The sequence below is a fragment of the Dromiciops gliroides genome, chromosome 1, assembly GCF_019393635.1.
Source record: "Dromiciops gliroides isolate mDroGli1 chromosome 1, mDroGli1.pri, whole genome shotgun sequence".
NCBI classification, from domain to species: Eukaryota; Metazoa; Chordata; class Mammalia; order Microbiotheria; family Microbiotheriidae; genus Dromiciops; species Dromiciops gliroides.
In genome coordinates this window covers 612,641,265-612,665,964 of record NC_057861.1, presented here as the reverse complement: position 1 = coordinate 612,665,964, position 24,700 = coordinate 612,641,265, and the positions used below count along the sequence as shown (strand labels likewise).

At 35.1% G+C, this 24,700-nt stretch overlaps 1 protein-coding gene across 5 annotated transcripts in view; it reads left to right on the top strand.

Moving 5' to 3' along the window:
• VPS13A (vacuolar protein sorting 13 homolog A) overlaps nucleotides 1-24,700 on the top strand; it is a 244,393-nt gene that overhangs the window by 26,939 nt on the left and 192,754 nt on the right. For all 5 annotated transcript variants that reach the window (XR_006352770.1, XR_006352771.1, XM_043963495.1 and 2 more), the window contains exons 4-15: nucleotides 4,686-4,781; nucleotides 5,044-5,145; nucleotides 11,275-11,384; nucleotides 11,886-11,945; nucleotides 15,354-15,413; nucleotides 15,677-15,757; nucleotides 16,492-16,549; nucleotides 18,343-18,470; nucleotides 18,687-18,793; nucleotides 21,233-21,404; nucleotides 23,050-23,112; nucleotides 23,598-23,718. Coding sequence is in view for 3 of the 5 variants with exons in the window: in XM_043963495.1 (XP_043819430.1) it covers nucleotides 4,686-4,781; nucleotides 5,044-5,145; nucleotides 11,275-11,384; nucleotides 11,886-11,945; nucleotides 15,354-15,413; nucleotides 15,677-15,757; nucleotides 16,492-16,549; nucleotides 18,343-18,470; nucleotides 18,687-18,793; nucleotides 21,233-21,404; nucleotides 23,050-23,112; nucleotides 23,598-23,718 (1,158 nt within the window). In the remaining 2 variants the exon portion in view is untranslated. The remainder of the gene's footprint in view (nucleotides 1-4,685; nucleotides 4,782-5,043; nucleotides 5,146-11,274; nucleotides 11,385-11,885; nucleotides 11,946-15,353; nucleotides 15,414-15,676; nucleotides 15,758-16,491; nucleotides 16,550-18,342; nucleotides 18,471-18,686; nucleotides 18,794-21,232; nucleotides 21,405-23,049; nucleotides 23,113-23,597; nucleotides 23,719-24,700) is intronic.

Below are 24,700 nucleotides of genomic sequence, written 5' to 3'. Positions count from 1 at the left end.
GGTCAGTTCTTTTAATTATTTACCTTCTCTTAGAGGGTAGCAACAAAGGAAGTTGTAAAATACTATTTTTAATGTTATTTCCTTTATAAAATCATATAAGTTTCTAACGATGGACTATTTGACAGTATCAAGTACTTTGGTAGCAAGAACTTTGTTTTTTGGATCTTTAGTAGTTGTAGTTCCAACACCTATGGAAGCAATTGCCAGGCTGAATTTCTACCAGGGTTATTGCCTGGGATGATGATTGTGAGGGATGGGTTGGAATTAGGACTGATAGTCTGAGGAGAGTTACTGTTTCTAGGGTTTTTAGGCTTACATATCTATTGGTAGCATTGGTTAACAGTTGTTGTTGGTGGGCTTCTTCTCCACAGTGATTTCTCCCTTCATTGATGGCAGTGGGGCCTAGGTTGGGAACATTCATCTAGGTGAGGGGAATACTATTCCCAAGGCTCTTGGGATAAGAGTATTGGGCTATCTTCATCAGAATTTGTGAGGAGGGTAGAGGTCAAGGTGGTTTGTGTGGTTTGACCTGACTCTGTGGTTGGGGCTTGTGTTTGAATTCTTAAAACCAGATTCCATCGGACACAGTCATAGTTTTTGTTACTAATGCCTTTCAGGAGAGAGGAAGCAGGTGGGTATCTCCGGAACAGACAGCTTAGGATAGAAAAGGGATTTATGGGTTTAGAAGGAAGATGACATCACATCAAAAGGGAGAAACAATGAGAGAAAATACAGAGAACAGACTTATTACCTCTTAACTCCAAGGGATAGACAGCACTTTATGCTATACCTTGCTATGTTCATGGAGAAACAGCGTTACTGGGAATAGATTATAGAGAATCCTAGAAGAGGTAAGAAATGAGGGGATAAAAGAAAAACACTTCTTTGAAAGGAGCACAAACCAATATTGAGATGGAAAAGTGGTTGATATAGTGGACAGGCAGGATTAGGTGAACCAGAAGTCACTGTGATCTAATAACTTTTTGAGAATTATTTTTTCTTTATTTTTCACCATTTAAGAGATTTGATTTTACACACATAATATAAATTCACTTCCTATACATTGTATATGATGCTATGGTATTGTAAATGAAAAACAAAAAATAAGGGAATTATTAAATATTGAACCCCCTTTGTGACTTTTGGCTCACTCTGTACATTCTTACGTGAACTGGAAAAAAGAAAGGTTTAAAAAAACCAAAAGGATAACAATAAAAGTAAATCCTGAAAATTCAGATTCAACCCACTTGTAAGGAAGAATGATAAACACATGATACAGACACAATATTTGATGTTTCTGATTTTTGTAAGTAATATATAGAAATGCTGATTTAGAAAAATTGTATTCTGCTACTTTGCTGAAGCTATTAATCATCTCAGTAAGTTTATTTGAAGTCTCTGAAGTTTTCTAAGTATATTGTTATGCCATCTGCAAATAGGGATAAATTTTCTCCTCTCTGCAAGTACTTATACTATTGATTTTGTTCTTTTGTTTTATTGGTTTAATTAACATTTCTAAAAGAATGAACAATACAATGAGGGAAAGAGACATTATTGCTTTTTTCCTATTTGTAGTGAGCCAATAAATGCCTTCCATGTTCCAGGCATTGTGCTAAGTATGGAGGATACAAAGAAAGGTAAAGGCTGCTCCTTGCCCGCAAGGAGCTCATAATATTGGGGAGACACTAGGCAAACAAACATGTATAAACAAGCTACATAAGGAATAAATAAGAAATAACTAAAAGAGGTGAGGCACTAGAATTAAGAGGGGTTTGGAAAGATTTCCTGTAAAAGATGGAATTTCAGTTAGGACTTGAAGGAAGCACGAGACCAGTAGTTGGAGATAAGGAGGGGACAGCATTCTAGGCATGCAGGACAGCTGTGACCTAGATGACAGTCCACCAAAGGAGAATGAGGAGGAGTGATATGATAGGTAGGAAGAGAACCTGGAAAGAGCAGCCTTCCCAAAACACCTAGAGAGATGAGAGTATCAAGGAGAACTGGTGATCAACATTGTCAGAGATTGTAGAGGTTAAGAAGATTGAAGATTGAGAAAAGGTCACTGGATTTGCCAATTAGGAGATCACTGATAACTTTGGAGAGAGTAGTTTTGGTTGAATAATGAAGTTGGAAAGCCAGAATTTAGAGTAAAAAGAAAGAAGTGGGGGGCAGCTAGGTGGCACAGTGGATAGAGCACCGGCCCTGGATTCAGGAGTACCTGAGTTCAAATCCGGCCTCAGACCCATGACACTTACTTAGCTGTGTGACCCTGGGCGAGTCACTTAATCCCCATTGCCTCACCAAAACAAACAAACAAACAAACAAAAAAGAAAGAAAGAAGTGGAGGCATCTATTGGCAATATCCTTCTCAAAGAGTTTAGCCACAAAGAACAGAAGAGATATCACATGATTGGTAGCTAACATGGAAGGATCAAGTGAGGGAGTTTTGAGGATGGGGGAGATATGGACATCTTTATAGGAGAAAGAGCCAGTAGAGAGGGAGAAATTGAAAATAATTGAAAGAATGGTCATGATGGAAGCAGCAGTCTGTTGGAGGAGAGAGGATGGAATGAAATTGCTTATGCAGGAAGAGGCATTGGCTTTGGTAAGGTGTAAGGCCATCTTTATCATGTGAAAAAGGAGTGATGGAAGAGATAATGAAAGAAGGCATCTTGAGTGATATGAAATGTAGAAGAAAGGAAAAGGAAGGAGCTCGTGGCAAAATGTTTCAATTTTTTTTCCTGTAAAATAAACAGAGTTCTTGGCTGAGAGAGTGGGGGTAAGGGGGAACCATGGAAGCTTTGGGGAGGGATGAAAAAGTTTGGAAGAGGCTCTGGGGAGAGTAAGATAGTTGATAAAGGAAGTGTAGAAAGATTGCTTAGGTTGTACTAGAAAATTTCTCATTTCTTTTCTTCTCTTCATTTACATAACCCCTTAGTTCAAGCCCTCATTACTTTTTGCTTATATTATTATAATAGTCTCCTAATTGGTCTCTCTGCCTCACATTTTAACTATGCTAGTCCTTCTTACTCAATGTCCCCAAAGTGATTTTCTTTAAATGCAGGTGTGACTGTCGTCCGTCCCTCCCCCCTGCCCCCCCACTCCAGTTCCAGTGGCTTCCTGTTGCATGTAGGATGAAGTATAAACTCTTGTTTCACTTTTAAAGCCCTAACCTATCTCACTGTTGAGCTACTGGCCTTATTTCTGTAATGGGGGGAAATGGGGTACGGGTTTGGGGTTCTTAAGAATTCCTCTTTAAAGAATTACACCCTCTTGCACACAAAAGCAGTTAGAATAAGATGGTAGTTTATTTAGGGGCAAGGGAAGGGAAGGGGGGAGGGAAGGGAAACCATGAAAGAAATCCTTGGACTTCTCATGGGGAGATAGGTATGGAACAGAACACGTGGCTCTGAGGGAGACTGACAGGTACTTTTATAGGGGGCTGATGGGGGTGGACCATCTGCCTGTGGAAAGTTCCTTTAGTGAGGGAGGACCATCCCCCACTGGTGGTGGCTGGTGGCTGGTGGCTGGAGGAATTGGGTGAGGGGTGGCTACGGATCTCTCAAGCCATCTCCTCAGAACACAAAGGCCGCAGCCACACCCAAAGTTATCTCCCCAGGGGGTTATCTCTAGGCCTGTCTGTCCCCTGGTTTAGTTTCTCAAGGAGAAGATTCCTTGATGTGCCCCAGCGAACTTCTGGGGTGCTCTGTACCCCGTGACATTTCTCTTGCTTACACAAGACATTCCATTTTTTTTATCTCTTTCCCTTTGCACAGGCAGTCCCACTACCTTTTCCTTCTGCCTCTCTCCTTCTAAGATGCAGCTTATTATCCTGATCTCCTCAACTGGTAGTTCCCTTCCTCCCAAGTTACCTTATAGTTAATTATTTAATTTATATTTGTATTTATTTACTTTATGCTGTATGAACTTTTATATATTCTTCTCATTCCCAATAAAATGTAAGCTTATTTGAGAGTTGGAGTTGTTTTATTCTTTGTATTTATATCTCTAGAGCTTAGCACACTTTCTGACACATTGACACCTAATATTCTGATACTTAATACTGATTGATTGATTGATTGATTGATATTACAAAGAATGTTAGCTCTTAGTTTTAGATAAATACTTTTGATCATTTTAAAGAAGGGCCTTTTCCATGCATGCCTAAATCTTCTTAGAGTTTTTAACAAAGTATCTTGTCAGAGACATTTTTGATTTGTATCATTGGAGGTTTACACATAGAGTTACCTAAGCCAGTGGTATTACAGATATCCATATATATGCATATATACATATAGTTTTACATATGCATATACACATGTATGTGTAGATTTACTGGGGGGAGAGTATACTAAGTGATTGCTTAATATCTATATGTAATCATATTTAGTAACTATATAAAAATTATTTTCCCCAGTTTAGCATAAGAAGTAGAAAATGGAATGGAAATGGGTGATCTGTAGTGAAGGAGAATAATATATTTGCAATAGGAATTATATTAAATAATTTGGGGTAGGAATTATATTAAATAATAATTTGCTAAAAATACTACCTAGAGTGAATTAGACAATTATATCTAAAAATCCCACTCATTTAGGAAATAGTTTCATCTCATCTGGACAAATCATTTATGATATTTTAAAATAGTTCATCTAAATGGTTATGCTGTTTTGTTGTCTGTGTAGGTAAACTTGATCTCGTGATTCCATGGACAAACCTTTACACTCAGCCAGTTGAGGCAGTATTGGATGGAATTTACTTACTTATAGTGCCTTCAACCAGTAAGTTTAATTTTAAGGAAAAAAATATAATTTAAATGGACTGTTTTGAATGGATGAAAAATGTTTGATATTTATATTTAACTTAAGTACATCTTTTGAGATGTTCTGTGTTGCAGCTTTGTGTTTTTAAAATTACTACATAAGTTCTTTTTAAAAAGCTCACTTTAACTTTTATTGCTTTTCCCCCCAGTAATTACATAAAGAGGTTTTAAGACTAAACACTGAAAGGTGTATTTTATTTTAATCTTTTTATTTCATGTAGCTTTGAAGTATGACGCAGAAAAAGAAGAAAAATATCACTTAGATTTAAAGCTGAGAGAACTAAAAAGAATAGAAGATGCAAAACAGAAAATGGCAAATAAAGGTAAGAAAAGAGCAAATACCTACATAGACCGGAAAAAAGGGAAGGTAGCGGTTATTCTTGGTTTCAGGGCATCTTTAATCAAGTAATTTATCTTTATGGCTAGCCAAATGTTTTCTGCAACTTAGCCTCTGATTCTGATTCTGCCCTCTACGGCTAATCTGAACAAATCTTTCACATAATAGTCATTCAGATATCTGAAGATAGCTGTTATATTTCCTCCTCCTCCCCCTGTGAAGAATTTTCCCCCTGTGAAGAATTTTCTTTTTTCAGGTTAACATCTTTAGTTCTTTTAGTTCATTTAGACTAGCCTCCAGTCCTTTTCCCATTCTGATCACTCCAGTCTGAGCTCACTCTAGTTTCTCAGTGTGCTTCAGTAACTGATTTATGCTTCAAATCTTTCTTAGTCATGTTTATTCTACTCTTTTGATATAAAGCGCATTTTGTTTAATAGAGAAAATTAAACAAAATAGTCAAGTGTTCTGCTCTTTGTTGTCCCCAAGCAGTGGACTTTTTTTTGCCTTGTTCTTGTTCTGAGCATAACTAATGTAGCCCTTTTTGTGGTCCTTTGCATTTTAATTCCTGACACTATTCATTCTTATAGGATCTTGACAATATTTTGCATTTTTCCTTAGTTACATGACCCTTAGTTAGTCTTTTTTCCTCATATCATTTAAAAAACCTGAGTTCATCAGATACCTAACTTCTACATCCACTTTTATCTTTTCAAATGTCTCCCACTTTTATTGTTCATTAAGAATATTGGCACATTTTAAATTTTCTCCCTCTCTAAGATGATAGTTTGATGTGAGTTTTATATATATGTGCAGTCATGTAGAACATGTTTCTGTATTGGTCATGTTGTTAAGGAGGAGACAGACCAAAGGGGGAAAACATGAAAAAAAATAAAGTGAAAATAGTTTAAAAAAAAAAAAAGAATATTGGCACATTTCATCAGTTTTGTTTTGTAGAACCTCCCATTCTTTTGTGGATCCTTACTTTGTAGATTTTTTTTCAGTAAACATTTATTATTAATTAATATTATGTATCAGTAAAGTATTGACTGTGTCTCTGGAACTTCTCATGGTCCCAGGCTTCAGACCTACATTGTCCTAAGAGGAAGAGTGCATACCAAGAGTGTCCACAGAGCCAGGCCCTGGGGTAGCCAAATGTTATGTCCTCTTTAAGCCGATTGGTTAGCATTGTTCAATTCCATTGATTGACATGACTTGAGGGTGGTCTAAATTAAAATGAACTTTACAGATGAGATCTGGGAAGAGTATGCAAAAGACCCTCCCTGAAGAGCCAAGGTAAAGTCCAAAATCTAGGTGTGGTTCTTAATTGAGCTAGACTAAAGAGTCTATCTCCATTTCTTTTGTTCCCCTGGGATTGTCCCAGACTAGAGCTGAACTTTCTAGAGTTGGGGGGAGGGAAGAGAAAGGACTGAAGCTGATCTCTGGGTCCCCCTAAGAAATCCATTATTAATAATTATTTTCGGGGGTGGCTCGGTGGCGCAGTGAATAAAGCACCAGCCCTGGATTCAGGAGTTCCTGAGTTCAAATTCGGCCTCAGACACTTGACACTTACTGGCTGTGTGACCTTGGGCAAGTCACTTAACCCCCATTGCCCCGCAAAAAAACCCCAAAAAACAAAAAACAATAAATGTATTTTAAAAAAATATAATTATTTTCTTACAGTCCCCCATCTTGATTTGTTGAGAAACTACTGTTTCCTCAGTGAATCAAATTAATAATTACAAATATTTTACAAAAGGGTCTTCATGGGACTTAGGATGGCTAACAATGTGAAGAGAAAAAAGGAGAAAAAAATTGAGTGAAGCACTGAAAAAACTAAAGGGGGTAGTCCCCTTTAGAAGGTAGGTCTTACAAATAGTATATGCAAAAGGGAAAAGGAAAACAAAAAGAGAAATGTCCATTTAAGTCTCTGGAAGTCTTACCTCCTGCAGATGATTCTTGGGACATTATCTTGATGCAGCTCTCAGATGTGATTGCAGAGAAGTCTTTTCCTGGTTCTTTAGATACTCTTCCTCAGCTGGAAAATATCTCCTACAAAATTGATCTTAACACAACTGTAAATAATTTTGCCAATAACCAAATCAGATAATGAACATTAGGTCAAATCCTTATGTCTAATGAAATTTGGAATCTTAGAGATTTTGCAATTATTGGCTAGTTATCTAGTTGTTACATATGAAACTCAGATACAAATTAAAAAAAAAATTAGAACCCTTTTTTTAATACTTAGCATTATTTAAATCCCCCGTGTGTCATCATATGACATCTGACATGATTATAGGAAGTTACCACAAAAGAATAGGGAGTAAGGGAGGATAAAGCTTTCCCAAACTTCATGACAATTCCAGGCAAAAGTTTTGCAGACAGTTGATCAGGTTCAGAGTTAGCTAGATGGGATGTGTTTCTACTCCATGTCTCACATTGGGAAATTAAGTCAAGAGAATCTTACCTCAGCCTTTGCTGAAAGTCATTCTCTCAGCTTTTCCCATGACAGTACTTTTTAGATTTTAAGACCATAGGATCATATCTGACATTTCTTAGGAATTTTGGAAATCTATTTTCTTATAATTTGGTGCATATATTTGACTGTCTTGCATTCCCTTTTTTTTTTTTTTTAAGTAAGGCAATTGGGGTTAAGTGACTTGCCCAGGGTCACACAGCTAGTAAGTGTTAAGTGTCTGAAGCCAGATTTGAACTCAGGTACTCCTGAATCCAGGGCCGGTGCTCTATCCACTGCGCCACCTAGCTGCCCCACATTCCCTCTTTATATCACAAACTTTTAAGAACATAGATTGTAAGCTCCTTGAGAGCAGGGACTGTCTTGCCTCTTTTTTGTATCCTTGGTACTTAGTGCAGTGCCTGGCAGATAGTAGGTACTTAGTAAAATGCTTATTGATAATTGAAGATGAGTACAAACTTTGGGAGAAAGTGATTATCACTTCTACTTATTTAATCTGATCCTCTTGTTAGGATTGTGTTCAATTAAATTATGTTTATTTCTTCCTCACTTTTCTGAGAGATGAAATGGCCAACTAGTCGAGAATTGATTAGGTATCCGGCTTTTACATGAATGAAAATTTCAACAGATGTCTGGGTAGATGGAACTCTCTATCATTGCTATATATTGCCTTTGTGCCAGATGACAGGAATTCACTATTTTTTCCCTTTGGCTGGGGGATTTATTCATTAGGAATCACTGATTAAATACCTACTGTTCACGGTGGTAAGTCCTGGAAGGTGGGGCAGGTCTGTAGGATACTGTGCTATTTGTACTGGGTGGCCTTCAGTCATACTCCAGGGATAGTTTTAGGTAACATACTTTTTTTTCCTTGTTCAAGTACATAGTTACTATTACTACAATGAAGAGAAATTTTGGGGTAAAAACTGTATAGTTTTCAACTGTCTGTACAAGGATGATTCCTGAATCTTTGTCTTCTTTTTTTTTTTTTTTTGGTGTCTTAATCTTCATTTCTTCATTTCTGAATTCTCAGAATATTTAATTGGCTCTCACTTGAAATTCAGTGTTAAAAACTGAACTCACTTTACAATTCTTAATTGAGGATCTGTGAATTAAAAAAGCAAACTGTATTTTTTTTTTTTTTTGGTGAGGCAATTGGGGTTAAGTGATTTGCCCAGGGTCACACAGCTGATGAGTGTTAGGTGTCTGAGGCCAGATTTGAACTCAGGTACTCCTGACTCCAGGGCCAATGCTCTATCCACTTCACCACCTAGCTGCCCCGCAAACTGTATTTTAACCTAATTGGTGTCCATGGTAATCTTATGCATTTTAACTTAGCATTTTATTTTATAAATTTAAAAACATTCTGATAAGGGATCCATACTGTTTACCAGACTGTCAGAAGGTCCGTGACATAAGATTACAAACTTGGCTGTAGAACTATTTACTTTCTTCTCAGACTTCTCTGTCTCAGATAATGAAGTCATACTTCAGCCAGACATAAAACTTTGAACTCATTTTTAATTGCCTCATCATCTCCAAATCTAGGCAGTCACCAAATCTTGGTAATTTTCTTATGTCTTCCTTTGTCTTTCAATTCCTACTGTTGCCACCACAGTCAAGCCTCCCATTGCTTCATGCCTATATTATTACAGTGAATCCTAACTGGCCTTTCTATTACTTCCTCTTTATTCTGTCTACTTTCAACTTCTATACATTGATGACTTGTCTTCCTAAAACAACCGTTTCATGTTTCCATCCCTATTTCTTTTTTTTTTTTTCAGGGCAACTGGGGCTAAGTGACTTGCCCAGGGTCACATAGCTAGTAAGTGTTAAGTGTCAGAGGCCGGATTTGAACTCAGGTCCTCCTGAATCCAGGGCTGGTGCTCTATCCACTGTGCCACCTAGCTGCCCCTCCATCCCTATTTCTTAAAGACCTTCAGTGGCTTCTTATTAGGTACCTACATCTTTAATCTGTTATTTGAAGTCCCTCTACAATCTGATCTTTACCTACCATTCTAATCCTGTTTCTCTCCATTTTGCCATGTAAATTCTCCTCTGCAGTTGAACTTGTCCACTGGTTAACATTCCCCAATCTTGCATGCCAACTTTTTTTATAACTTTACTCATATTTATGCTACTTAGAATGCCCTACCTAGCTCCCTAATTATTTAAGTCCTAGTTTTCCTACAAAGTCTTGAACAAATCTTACTTTCTCATAAAGTTACCTCAAACATCTTAACTCTTAGTGATTGCTGATCTCTTTGAGCTCTTATAAGATTTACTAGCTTTACTGTTTATTTTTATTTAGCAATAGTAACTTGTATTGCTGTCTGTCTGTCTGTCTGTCTGTCTGTCTGTCTGTCTGTCTGTCTGTCTATCTATCTATCTATCTATTTATCTATCTATCTATCTGACAACATCATATCTCTGTGTATCAGTCAGGCCTCTTATACCCTGCCTGTTGTTTGAGGCTAAATAAATGTTTGAGGATATTTAGCCAGGTGACTTAATGGTTCACAGTATCATAGCTTAACTTTTTTTTCTTTAAGGCAGTTTAACTCATTAATCAGGTTTATTGTTCTATGGTTTCCATATTGGTTAGTTTTGTCCCTTATTCCCGAAGGATCTACTTCACCCTTCCTTATAGGTCCTCAAGTGTACTCCTTTGTGAAAGCTTGAAACTACTTTTTTAAGTCAACCAACTTCTGATGTAGTGATTCTATTCCTCCATCCACAGAACTTTTTAAAAAAATGTCTTTTCTCTCAGTACATTCTTTGTCTCTTTTCTTAGTTACATCTTTGCTTCTGTCTCTAGTTAGTCTCTCTATATATCCTTAATCACTGAGTAAACAGAACTTTTAATCTGGTTTCTTTAGGTCTTGCTCTCAGATTCATATTTAACTGTTCTTTTGGTAGCCCCTTAAATTCCTGAGCTGTAAAATTTTTCATTTTCTCAGTCACTAATATTTCACTAGGCTAGAGTCTCTATTTTCTAGGTATAGAACACCCATGTGGAGCCATTACTTGATCTCAGACTTCTTTTGATGCCTGTTTTCTGCCTCAGTTTGCTTTTTCAGTTGATGGAGAAAGTTAATTTAATTTAATTTAATTTAATTTTACTATTTTTATTTTATTTTTTCTACATATACATAGGGATACTTTTGAATTCCAGTGTATTTTGTTATATGATAACTAAACATATAACATTACATTAGTCATTCAAGAAAAGTATCAGAAAATGTTCAAAAAATACTATTCAAGTTAAATTAAAAATACAAATGCCATACTCATTATTGTAAAATATACCAGACTGGTAATTCCTTAGATGCTAAGATACAAAAATGCTCCATATTTTGCCCATTCTACATTTGGTCTATGGCTCTAATCCTTTGCCAAGACACAATTTTCTTTAAAAGCACAAACACACACTTTGCTAACAATTTATTATAAAGGATTTAGTTATATGTTTTTAATTTCTTAATGGTTTTAACATTTGAGTAGTATTGGTATATGAAATGTGTATTTAATGACATTGATGTAAGCCCTTTATTTGTGGTGGCTGATTAAGCCACATGGATTTTTCTAAACTGCATTTTTCTCTCAAACTAAATTTTTTTTTACATTTGCATTTTATAGAGAATCCACAACAAGAAAAACAGGATACTTTTTCAGAAAAGCTAATCGCACAGATAATAAAAAATCTTCAGTTAAAAATTTCTAACATCCATGTCCGATATGAAGATGATGTAAGTATTTTTATAGGTTTGTCTTTACATTGTACAATTATAGCTGTCATTTGTAATTTATAATAATGAATGACTTATTTTATATGCTAATTATTCTAAAATGCTTTTATTATCATTGTAGTTATAAATTTAGCAACTGCAAGAACTTATAAATATTCTTAAAGAGTTTCATATTCACCTTTTGGAAGTAGAACTGGCCTAAGAGTCAAAAGATCTCTGTTAGAGTACTGTCTTTGCCACTTGGTTAGTCTTCTTACTTTGGGCAAATATCCTAACTTTATCTATAAATGTGAATAATATCTCTCTGTCTCAGAAATAAATGGAATAATGAATTTGAAAGCACTTTGAAAACTCTAAGCCCCTAATCAAAAGCAGTAGTGTCATTTAAAAAAAAATAGGTATTGTAAAACAGTAAAATGTAGAAAGCATTTAAAATGTGAACATACTGAATACTTCTTTGGAATTGACATTTTGCTTTGCATTACTTAATTTTTTTTTTAGGTTACAAATCGAAAAAACCCATTGTCGTGTGGGATATCTCTTCAGAATTTCAGCATGGAGGTACTTTATCTTTAGAAAAGATAAGCAGATTGATTGTAACTGTATAATACAACAATGTAAACACCTAAAAGTATTCTTATTTGCTGATTACTTCCTGTTCTTACCTGCCAAAATCAGAAATTGAATATAGGAAAGTTAAATGTTGGAGTTAGCAAAACTAGTTCAGAAAAATGGAAATATATGGAAACCATCATTTAAAAATGGAGCTGATATAATTCTGGTTTTCAGAAATGATTAAAAGAGTGAGAGGATTTTTACTATCATGTTTAGGTTCAATAATTTCATTATTGTATTACTGTGGATTACCTGTTGAATATAAACATTTTAAGGGGTATAAGCCTTGGATTTCAGGTGTTACACAACTGTATTTTTCAGGGGAGAAAGTTCTATGTGATCGATTTTTTTTTTAGTGAGGCAACTGGGGTTAAGTGACCTTGCCTAGGGTCACACAGCTAGTAAGTGTTAAGTGTCTGAGGCCAGATTTGAACTCAGGTACTCCTGAATCCAGGGCTGGTGCTCTATCCACTGCGCCACCTAGCTGCCCCTATGTGATCGATTTTAAAAAAATCAATTATTGACTATCCTCCATAGAAATCTGCTAGTTTAGGAGTGCATATTCAGGAGTGGAATAAACATGCCATCATATATTGCAGAAGCTTGACAAGTATAATATAGATTCATATTCATTAGATTGAATTATATTCATATATAAATTTTAGAAATGTGTTGAGGCGGGGCAGCTAGGTGGCGCAGTGGATAGAGCACCAGCCCTGGATTCAGGAATTCCTGAGTTCAAATCCGGCCTCAGACACTTGACACTTACTAGCTGTGTGACCCTGGGCAAGTCACTTAACCCCCATTGCCCCGCAAAAAAAAAAAAAAAGAAAAGAAAAGAAATGTGTTGAGGCAAAAACATGGGTCAGGAATTAAGATGCTTGGGATTAATAAGTAGTCTTAGAGAAATGCCACAACCATAAATAATAAACTAGTTACATTTGTAATTAAGTACTGTACAAATTAAATATGTAAAAACTATTTGGAAGCTTTTCAAATATAAGGTATTATGATATGCTTTGAAGTCCTTTGTGCCAAAGCTTTTTATATAGCTAAATTTTCTAGAGAGAGATGTTATTCAAACAATCATGTTAATGATATTTTTTTTTTCGGATTTTCTGCAGATTTCATTTATCACTTGTGGTTTTTTTTTTGTTTCGTTTTGTTTTATTTTTTTGGCTACTTCTAATATTTCTCCTTGCTCTGGATTTTGGATATAATATTCCTGGGAGTTTTCATTTTGGGGTTTCTTTTGGAAAGTTCTTAGTGAATTCTGTTTCTACCTTGCCCCCAGTGCTATCTTCAACTCTCCCCCATTTCTCTCACTCCACGTATCCAGTTAGCTGCCAGATCTTGCAGTTCCTTTCTCTGAAACATCTTTCAAATGCATTTTTTTCTCTCCACTGATATAGTTACCAACATAGTCCAGGAACTCATCACTTCTCATTTGGACAGTTGTAGTAGCTTTCTAATTGTTCTCCCTACCTCAGTTAAGTTCTTCTCCAATCCATTTTGCACTTAACTGCCAAAATGATTTTCTTGAAGTTCTTCAGCTCTGACCATATCACATACACCCCTCCCCCCAGGCTTGATAAATGCCTTTGATTGCCTGTTACCTATAGAATCAAGCATACAAACCTTTGACATCCAATGAAACTGAAGGGAAAAGAAAATAGAACTAATCCAAATATTACAAGGATGATTTTTGAACCCTACTTTATGGAATGTTAAAATGGAAGGAAAAAGTCAAGTCATAATGTATTAAACACTTACTGTTATGCTAGGCACTGGAAATAAAAATGGAAGCAAAAAGAAAAACACAGTCCTTGGCCTCACTGAGCTTACATAATAATAGGGAAATACAGTACATTAAAAAAGCAGTTAAAAAGTGTATGTTTGGGAAGGGGTGAGGGTGAAGTAAGGTATATTCAGGGCCATGGTGGCAAAGTCCAGAGAGTCAGGAGCAGAACTGAGGGAAGAGTAAAGAATGATTGACTGGGTCCCTTCCTTAAAATGGAGATTCCATGAAAAACTTACCAAAGGGAGAAGAATTATAGGGTGAAGGAATATTCCAGGATGAGAAGGCAGCTGAGGCATTGTGGTGAAGGCCATAAAGTCAGGAGCAGATCTGGGAGGAGACAAAGAAGATGAATAATTACATTTATCTCAGTCTTATCACAAATGCATAGATGATCATTTGTGTTTTTAAAAAAATAAGAAATTGAGGTGAATACTCGGAATTATTTTTTTAAAGAAATGGCAAGAATGCTGATTATTGAATATGAATTAAAAGGTACTCTGGAGATCATATAGTGCCATTATTTTCAGATTAATAAACTAAAGTATAGACATGTGAAATGGCCTGCTCCCAAACACATGGAGAAATTACAGAGAAGGCATTTGAATTGAAGTATTTGGGCTCCAGATTCAGTGACATTATACTGTCTTTGGTTTTTGATATATTAAAGAAGTAAGTTATTTTGTATTTGGAATTGAAGTTTATTTAAAATTGGATATATGACCTAGCTAGGAATTTTGAAAATAGGGAGCATTATTGTATAAGTTCAAGTGATATTCACATAGGATCTTAGTTTAACTATTATCATAAAACATAAAGTAATTAAGTGCTATACATGTGTTTTGGCTCATGTATCAATGAAAAAAAATGGCAATGAGGTTCGCAAAAAAACTTACCAAGTTCTAGTAATTGCTTAGCCATTTATTAGCTGTGTGACCTGAAGAAAATCATGTCCACATACTTCCAAAGCCAAGGAGCTCATGCCATAGCATTCTAATGGGAAACAGAATTGAAAATTAGTAAGAGTCAGCAAGTACCTTCTCTCCAAGTTGTCTGTTTTCCTCATTTTTTTTTTTGTTGTTGTTGTTTGTCTGTTTCTTGTGAACTCCAAGTTCTTTGTGCTAACAGCTGAAAGACCTCCCTATTTTGAATTGTTGACTTATTTATGGACTTGGAACCTGTAGTTCTTTATAGTTTATTCTTAAATGATTCTTGGACTTACTCTCAATGTCTAACGCTATTTATTCTTTCCCACCTCTCTGAGATGTGATAATTAGGACTTTCTATGAACACTATTTTTCTTAGATTAATTTATGTGTGATTGGTAATAACTTTGCTCTCTGACAAGTTACATAATCACTTTAAGCCTCAGATTCCTCATCTGTAAAGTGGGGATATTAATAGTTTCAGTATATATTATAGATTATTCTGAACATTAAATGAGATACATAAGAAAGTGTATATAGCCATTTTATAGTTTTAATGCTATAAATATAGACCATTATTAAGTTCTAGTATAAAACTTTGATTTCACTTGTAACTTTTTCCTTTTTTAGACAACTGATCAAAATTGGAAACCATGTGTACATAATGCAGCTGAGAAAGCGTTTTCTAAGGTAAAGTGTAGACACTATTAACTTGCATTTTCTCCACATCTTGACACATGACTAGAGTCTTTTTTATTTGTTTTAAGAAGGGAAACTAATACTTTGTAGAAAAGTGATTGTGATTTCAGGCTTATACTTTGCTTAAATATATGATTATCACTCACATAACTATTGAAATTGACTATTAATTTTAAAATCCACATTAAAAGTTATAATTTATTAAGAGAACTTAAAAAATAAATTGAAATCTTATGGACTTGTTTTATTTTCAGCTAATACGTTTAGATAACCTTTTTGGCTACTGGAATGTGAAGTCTAAGATGTTTCACAAGTATAGTGATAATAAATCTTTGGTAAGTATATTTTAATGTCATATCTTTGCTTACTTATTTCAATTGATTAAGAATTTGTGATTTTTTTCAGTATGAGTACTCTGATATATTATGGAAGAATCCTTCTGTAACTTAGTAGATGAGAATTGCTGTGCCCCCAAATTCATCAAACATTACTTAATCTGGCTGTGAGCATTTCTAAATTAAGTTAATTTGGGTCTCATAAAGAAGATAAGTTCATCACTGGTCCTCTATTTTAAGACTTTCTTACTTGGTGTAAGATCAGCCAGAGCATATACTTGGCTGGTTTAGCCTTTAAGAACATAGGGTTTACTCCTTGCCACAGTGAGACATTGGAGTAGGACTTAGGTAGAGTATATATATAGTTATATATAAAGGTGATACACATGCATATGACTAGATAGTTTATTTTGAAAAATGCTTATATTATGACATTTTATCTATATTATTTTAATTGCTTTTTAGATAAAATATGGCAGCAGAGCTCAGGGAACTCACTTAACTGAATAAGGATCAGTCTTTAACAGTTTTCTTTTATGATACTAATTTTTGAAGGATTATTTTAAATTTACTATTCTTATTTTGCTAATGCTAAATGTTTTACATAACAACTGAATTTGTGTTTGATTGTAAAAATAGATGCTTCTACCAGGTTATAATATATGTAGTAGCAGAATGTCAGATTATTTTACAAGGTTGATGTTAACCATAAAACTAATTTTGCTTTTTAATAGGAAAGTTTAAAGTATGGAATTGTCCATGAAGACATTATCCCAGAAGGTTATGATTTTGGTGAGTAATATTCTTTTTTTTTTTTTTTTCGTGAGGCAATTGGGGTTAAGTTACTTGCCTAGGGTCACACAGCTACTAAGTGTCAAGTGTCTGAGGTCGGATTTGAACTCAGGTCCACCTGAATCCAGGGCCAGTGCTCTATCCACTGCGCCACCTAGCTGCCCCATAGTAATATATTTTTTTTTCAAGATTTTAAAGACCATTAAGTTTTAAATGACTTCAGATTATAACCTAATGACATTTCCTGTTAAATTTCCCATTATTTCCTGTTAGATTATTTTGGGGAAAAAACCCTTTATTATTGTTTTCTCTTTGCTACTCTTTAGTTTTCTCTTGGGGAATATGGGGAAATATTCCAGGCATAAGGAAAAATATAGGTGCTAAGTTACTATTATATACTCTGGACATTCAGGAAGTGTTTATTATTGGTGGTTTATTGTTGTTGATTGTTAATTCAATTCTTGAGTTAGACTGCCTAAATTTATTAACCTGAAATAATTCAGTAGCCTGGATATAGACTTCTTCCTGTTCCACTTATAGAACATGGTATTTGGTTTTAAGGAGACATCTAGTCAGTGAAAAAATAGTTGATTTAAATAGGGATTCCATAAAATGTCATCTTATATTTTAGTAGAGCCACAACTGTCATAATACAGCCTGTTTTTCCAGACTGATTTATATTGCTTCAGTTAAATGGTACAACTGGGTTTTCCATGTCCTTGGTATTTCACCTACTACCTCTATGCTTTTTCACAGGCTCAAATGCTTTAGTTATCGCTTTCAACCCTGAGCCTCAGCTGAAGTATCAGCATCTTCACAAAGGCCTTTCCTGATCTTCCAGTTGTCAGCATTTTCTTTCTATCTCTCTAAATTACTTGCATATATTTTTTATTTACTTCCCTACTATATACATCTTGTTTCTGCCAGTAGAAAACAAGATCTTTAAAGGCAAAGACTATTTTGCCTTTTTCTACGTATCCCTAGTGCCTACCATAGTACCTTGCACAAACATATAATTCATTATTTTACTTTGCATTTTGGAATTTCATTATATTTTAGATTTTTCATTTCACATTAATATGTAATTTAGCTAGTCCTTATCATACTTGTAAAGGGAGATAATATATGGATTAAAAAGAAAAGAAAAAACTTCAAAAATTAATTAGAATATTGTTAGATACCTTCTAGCTCTAAAAGTCTCTAAAATTTGATTAAGGAGAGATGCTACAATTTGGCCAAGAGTAGAAAGAACAGTTAAAGTCAGAAGACATGGGTTTAAGTCCTGATAGATACTCATTAGCTCTGTGATCTTAGGCACATTTCTCTAAGGTACAGCATAAAATTCTGTTAATATTTGTAATGTCTATGGAAGCATTTTATAATCATAATCTGATATGAAAGTATAAAACAGTAGTGTCAAACTCACATAAAAATCAGTTCCTCTAGGCCTCATGTTGATTTGGAAAACCACAAAGTAACATTATTTAGGTTGTATTTCATTTTTTAAATTTTGTTAAATATTTCCCAGTTACATTTCAATCTGGTTCCCAATGTACTCTGGAGCTTTTTGGCCAGGAGGCCTGAGATAAAAGCTTGAAACCTCTGGTGTAAACTATTTCTTATCAGTGTCCAGAAGTTACAGGTTAGTGGGAAAAGGGAGAAAAAAAATATCTTGCAAACCCATTCCAGTTTTTAGTATTTTGAGGGTTGAAACCACAATGAAAAAGAAACTTTCTTATATTGAGGTTGCTGACCTGTTTTCTCAATTTCTTTCAATCCATGTTATTTTCTAGTATTCCGTCCCATATCAGCTCAAGCCAAACTCCACATGAATCTCCGAACTGATTTAGATTTTTCTACACCAAAAATGGATTTGGATATTAAGCTACAAGATATAGGCATTGAATTGAATAAATTACAGGTGATACTGCTTTTATAAATTATTTCGAATTGTCTATTATATATATTTTTTAGAAAATGATAGGTAAATTTTTGAAACCTTCAAAATTTAAAGTATCTTTTATATGCCTTTTATTTTTTCTGTGGTTGGAAAAAAGTAAACAATTTCAGTGATTTTAAATAATGCTTTTTTCTCCCCGAGACAGTTAAGAACGTTTACTTTTTTTCCATTTATCAGTATTTCAGTGTCATGCAACTCCTTGAATCTGTTGACATGATGACTCAAAACCTGCCATATAGGAAATACAGGCCTGATGTAATTGTTCACAACAATGCCCAAAAATGGTAAGCATAAAGATGTTTTATTTAAGATAAAATTTTAAAATGACATTTAAAAAATAATTTTGGGAAATTTGTATATTTTAAAGGGGGGGTGCATTATTGATCTATTTTCTTCACCTATGAATTTCTATCTTCTTATTTATAGATCCTTGTGTATTTTTTAGACATGGTTAGTCTGGGGCTAACATTACGATAGCTATTTATTTCCAGGTCATTACTTTGATATATTTACATTTTTAAATTAAATAGAAAGTTTGAAATGATAGCATTTGGAATATAACTCTTTTTAAGTTATTACTTAGAAGGACTGAACTTTCCCAATCAAAAACATTTCCTTTACATTTGAATTTAAATTTCCAGGCTCAACATTATTATTATTTTTAAAGTCCTAGATGATAAATTATCTGAATATCATATCCGAATATCTATCAGATTAAATTCTAAAGCTTTATCTGTCAGGTACTTTGTAGTTTACATTCCCTTCAGTGTCTGGAACTTGTAGACATGTTGAGCCAGCTTCCAATATCTGATTTACTTCATAGTGTATAAATTATGTTCCTTTAAATCAAGTTTCCTTAACTTTCTTAAATGAAATTTGAAAATCTAGAAAATGTTTTCCTCATTTGATTCCTTTTACTTTAAAAAAAATTTTTTTTGTTTTATTTTATTTTACTGCATTTTTTGTGGGGTATTGGGGGTTAAGTGACTTGCCCAGGGTCACACAGCTAGTAAGTGTCAAGTGTCTGAGGCCAGATTTGAACTCAGGTCCTCCTGAATCCAGGGCCAGTGCTTTATCCACTGGGCCACCTCGCTGCCTCTCCTTTTACTTTTTTAACCAGACTTTGATTTCATTGATATAAGGAACTCCATTGAGGAAACTTCTTTAACTAATGTAAATTGGGAGTTGTATTGTCATAGCCTTTAAGAGTAAAGGAGGAGGGGCAGCTAGATGGCGCAGTGGCTAGAGCACCGGCCCTGGAGTCAGGAGTACCTGAGTTCAAATCCGGCTTCAGACACTTAACACTTACTAGCTGTGTGACCCTGGGCAAGTCACTTAACCCCAATTGCCTCACTAAAAAAAAAAAAATCAAGAGTAAAGGAGGAAGGGAATAAGTATCTGTATAGCACCTGTTATGTGCCAAATATTGTAATAAACATTAGAAAATATTTCATTTTATTTTCATAACAATCCTTGAATGGTAGATACTGTTATCCTCATTTTGCAGTTGAGGAAACTGAGGCAAATAGAGGTTGAGTGACTTGCCCAGGTTCATACAGGTTGTAAGTGTCTGAAGTTGGATTTGAACTCAAATCTTCCTGACACCAAGTCCAGCACTTGACTGTGCTACCTAACTGCTTCTAGTAAGAATTGATTGGGTTCTTTTAGAGGTTGTGACTTAAGCAGGGATACATGGGCAGTGTAGGCCTCCATCAGTCACGGACGACCATGGATCAGTGCCTTGAAGAGCCACAGGCCACAGTGTGGCTGTGCAGTCCGATATGGGAGCCGCAGCTCCTGAGTGACTTATAACCGGTAACTGCTGCATCCCATGTTGTATCTACTCCATGAGGAGTAGCTGGAATGTCCTCCTCTCCAGGGTGCTGGCCTGGGCAGATCAATTGGAAAACAAGCTGTTGCCCATGCAGCAGGTTTTCCCTCTCCGTGACATTGGTGGATCCAAAGGAGAGGCAGAGCCAGTACAGTTTGGCACTAGTGCCACTGCAGAAGTTGCCAGAGGGATGTGATGTCCAACATCCAACTGCCTAAGGGACTCCAACTCCTGATTTTTCCTCGGGGTTAACTCCTTTCCCATATATGGGTATAGCCGCAAGGCAGCAGAGGTTTAAAATCAGGGTTTCCTTCCCCTGGGCGGGTTGCCTACCAAGGCTAACGAGCCCCACCTGCCCGAAGCGACTGGTTTTTAAGGTGCCAGTGACTCGCCTTCGCCCCTTTTCCTGTTAGTGGAAACAGTTCCGCCACGAGAAGGCCTGGAGTTGGGCATCGATTGTCCGAGGCTATTTGAGACGCATGCTATTGGAGCATTTTATAGAGAGAGTGGGAGCTTATCCCCACTCCCACCCCGGCATGACAAAACTTTGGAACACATGGGCAGTATATATGAGATAACAGGACACCAAATCCATATGTTCCTGACTCTGACTGGCTCTCTTCACATGTATTGCCTCTCTGTTTGGTTCATTGTACAGAAAGTGAGATTGACTTAGTCCAGTTTCTCTTCTTACTATTTTCTTCTTGATTGCCAAGGTGCTAATAATCGGTAACTGACAAAAAAGAGTAGCAGAAGGGAAGAAGAGAAAAAAATGACCTGGCTGTTTTTCCATTGAGATAACAAATTATTACTTCATTAATAAGTACTTTTAGAATATAGATATACTTCCAATTTTATCTCTTAGAGCTATTTTTTATATTTTTTTCATTAGGTGGGAGTATGCAATAACTGGTATTCTTAAAGTAAATATCCAGCCAAGGATGCGCATGTGGTCATGGAAATACATTCGTGAACATAGGCAAAACATGAAGCAGTATAAAGAGCTTTATAAGAGAAAGATAAGAAGTAAGAAGCCAACTGCTGAAATTTTAAGCTCTTTGCAGGTTAGCATTTTTTAAAAACATTGATGATATGTTGACTACATTATACTATTGGAAACTTTTTTTGGCTTTTGTGATTTGCAGTTTCCTAATTTTACTCTTACTTTTTTCTATTATTGGCACCTCTTCTCTATTTGTACCCTCTACTAATGTCTGCTTATCATGTTTTTCTTTTTATGTTTTTTTCTCCCTATTCACTTCCATAAAGGAATCATTCTCTCAACTGTCATTTATATGCCATTGAACACTCTCCCTAAGTTATTTGAGCTTTTAGAATTTGCCTAAATCTGGAAGTTTTTTAGAGTCACTGTAGTCTTCCTAGAGTCACAGTGATCTTAAAAATTTACCCATGTTTTCATTATGTCCTTTACCTGATCAAGAACCTGCAAACGCCTTACAACATTGGCTTTCTAGCCTTTCAGGTTTTTGAAGTTTACATAATTTAGTCACTCTACTTTATTTCACACAATTTGCTAATGTAGATCCTATATGCTAATCAGAAAAATTTCCTTAGTGTCCCATATATGGCATGTTAATTTCTACACACACATTTTTGTTCATATGTTCTGCTTGCAGTGTTCATAGCCTCTTGGTTTTTTTATGACTCAAAATTCTACTCATCTGTTAAGTCCAAGATCAAATCCTGTCCCTTAGATAAAATTTTCATCTACTATGGTTTATACTTTCTTCTTTCTCTGAATTAGTTTTAGCACATTTAGTTTGTGTCTCCTAATTTTATACTTTCATTGTTCATGTTGTCTTGTTCATTTTTCTTTCTACAAGTAAATTTTTGGTTTATTGAAGACATCGCTTATAGAATCCTAGAATCTTAGACCTAGGAGGGAGCTTAGTGATGAACCATTCTCATTCCTTTGTTCTGTGCAAAAGAAAATGATGGTGCAGTTAAGTGAAAGGCAAGCCAGACAGGACAGGGGAGCTGAAGGCTCACATAGGCCTAGAACCAATGTCTCCTGATTTTGTCCAGTCTTCTTTCTGTTCCATGATGATGCCTTTCATTTCTTTAGTTTCCCCAAACCAAAGTCCATAGTGCTTATTCTAAAGGAGGTATGTCATTTAGTGAGAACATGTTGGTTAATTGATTTGAAGAAGCAAAATAAAAATCATTGCTTTAATGCCCTTGACAGTAAATTAATTGATTACTTTATCATGTCTGTGGTTATTCTGTTAAAGGTAAGCATAGAGTGCTAAAATCAGAATTAGCTTCATTGAATGTATGAATATATTTAAATTAAGATATTTTTCAGGTGATTGAATAGATTTTGTATTAATGCTACACTGTATTTTGCTTCAAATATGCACATATTTAAAAATTTTACCCTTTTTTGTTTCTTGTGGCAATGTCTGCTCTGGCTGATACTTTTTATGCTAAAATTGCTGCAATTGATATTATAGGCAGTGCTTTTCAGACGTTACTCTTAAAAAATGAGATTTTTCTAATTTACTTATTTCTCTTCATTTCTGCTCTCTAGTTCTCTCATTTCTTTCTTTCTTTTTTTTTTCCTCACTTCATGTCACCTTTCCTATACACAGACGTTCCTTCAACTTACACTACAATAACTTAATAGAAGATAGCTTATGTAATGTGATGTGGATAATGTTAACACATCTTTTCTCTTTTTACTTGCAGGTTTTGGAAAAGGTCTTAGATGTATTTAACATCATTTTGGCAAGACAACAAGCAGAAGCTGAGGTAAATTTACATATTTTTTCAATTGCTGGAAAACAAGACCAAGGTCTTTGAAATTAGAGGATAAAGTCATATGGATTCCAGTTTATGTATGTAAAATACTTTGGCTTGAGATGCTGCCTTACCCATTTGACTCTTATGTTACTTTTGGTGAAAATAGTAATTTTTTAAATTGAATTTTTTTAAGAAAAATACAATATTATAGAAGGACAAAGGAAAATCCTTTATCAGCAGCAGTTCTTAGAAACCATAGAGAGGTACATGACTCTTGAATCTGTAATTTGGATAAATATGCATTTTTATAAATGTATGTACATAGGCATTTATTTGCTTAATGACATAGGCATGGGAAAAAGGAATGTGAATTTATTTATTTTTTAACTTACAGCTGTAAACCAGTTCATCAAATTTATTTTATAAATTCATTTTTATATTACATTGTTTTATATAATTTTCATTTTATATCATATTCATTTACTGTGTCATAGGTAAAGAAAGCTGGACTCAAAATTTATGGATCATCTCCTGAGGAAAATAGAGGCTGGTTTGGTTGGATATGGAATTGGTCAGAGTCAGGCAATAATGAACAGACAGATGCTAAACCTGCAAGTATGTGCAGATAGTTAATTCATAGTGTCTTTAATCTTTTAAATGTGGAAAATTAAGATTTTGAAGAAAAATTTGCTTTTAAACCTAAATAAATTCTTGTAACGTTTTTATGTTTACATTTCCACTATTGTGCCCTGGGTATATAAACAGGAAAAAAAAAAGGAAAAACAACTTCTGTCTTCAAGGTCCTTGTAATCTAAAGGGAGAAGACTACACTGAAAAGGGAAAAGGAGACTGGGGGGAGGAGAGGAAGAGCTGGGGAAAGTATCTGGTAGAAAATCACAGGAGTCCCAAGGTAGAGTAGCCAGGTGAGAAATGAGGTGATGCTCTGAGCTGAACTCCCTCCTCAAGTGGGAGTTTTGGAGTTTGTATTCTCTCCTCTAATCAGAGGGACACATTATGGTGATAAGTTGGAGTACCTTATGGGATCTTCTGGAGTGATGAGATTTTCCCATTAAATTTCCCCTAAGTTCCCCTAAGGATCTGTGCTTAGTCCTGTGCTCTTTAATGTTTTTATTAATAACTTAGATAAAATTGTTTTATGAACAAAGTGAATGGAAAATAATTAAGTGGTTACTATGTTTCAAAGATTATACTAAGCACTGGGGATATAAATACAAAAGTGAATACAGTCTCTGTCTAAAAGGAGCTTATATTCTAATAGGGATGAATGCTCCTGTAGGAGTATGGTGGCCAGGGAAGGGAGTTATAGTCTAAGAAGTTAAAAAAAAATGGTGAGTAGAACATTGTCATAGTCCTTCCAGAACAAATAGTTGTATTAATTTCAATATAGTTCTCAGAACAAGAGGGAGGTGGCATAGGGAAGATGCATGAAGATGAGGCAGCTAGGTGGTATAGCAAATTAGCCACTGAACCCTGGGTCAGAAAGAGCTGAGTTCTAATCTCACCTTAGACAATACCTCTTTGATCCCAGACAGATAATTTCGTCTCTACCTCACTTTCCATATCTGTAAGTTGAGGA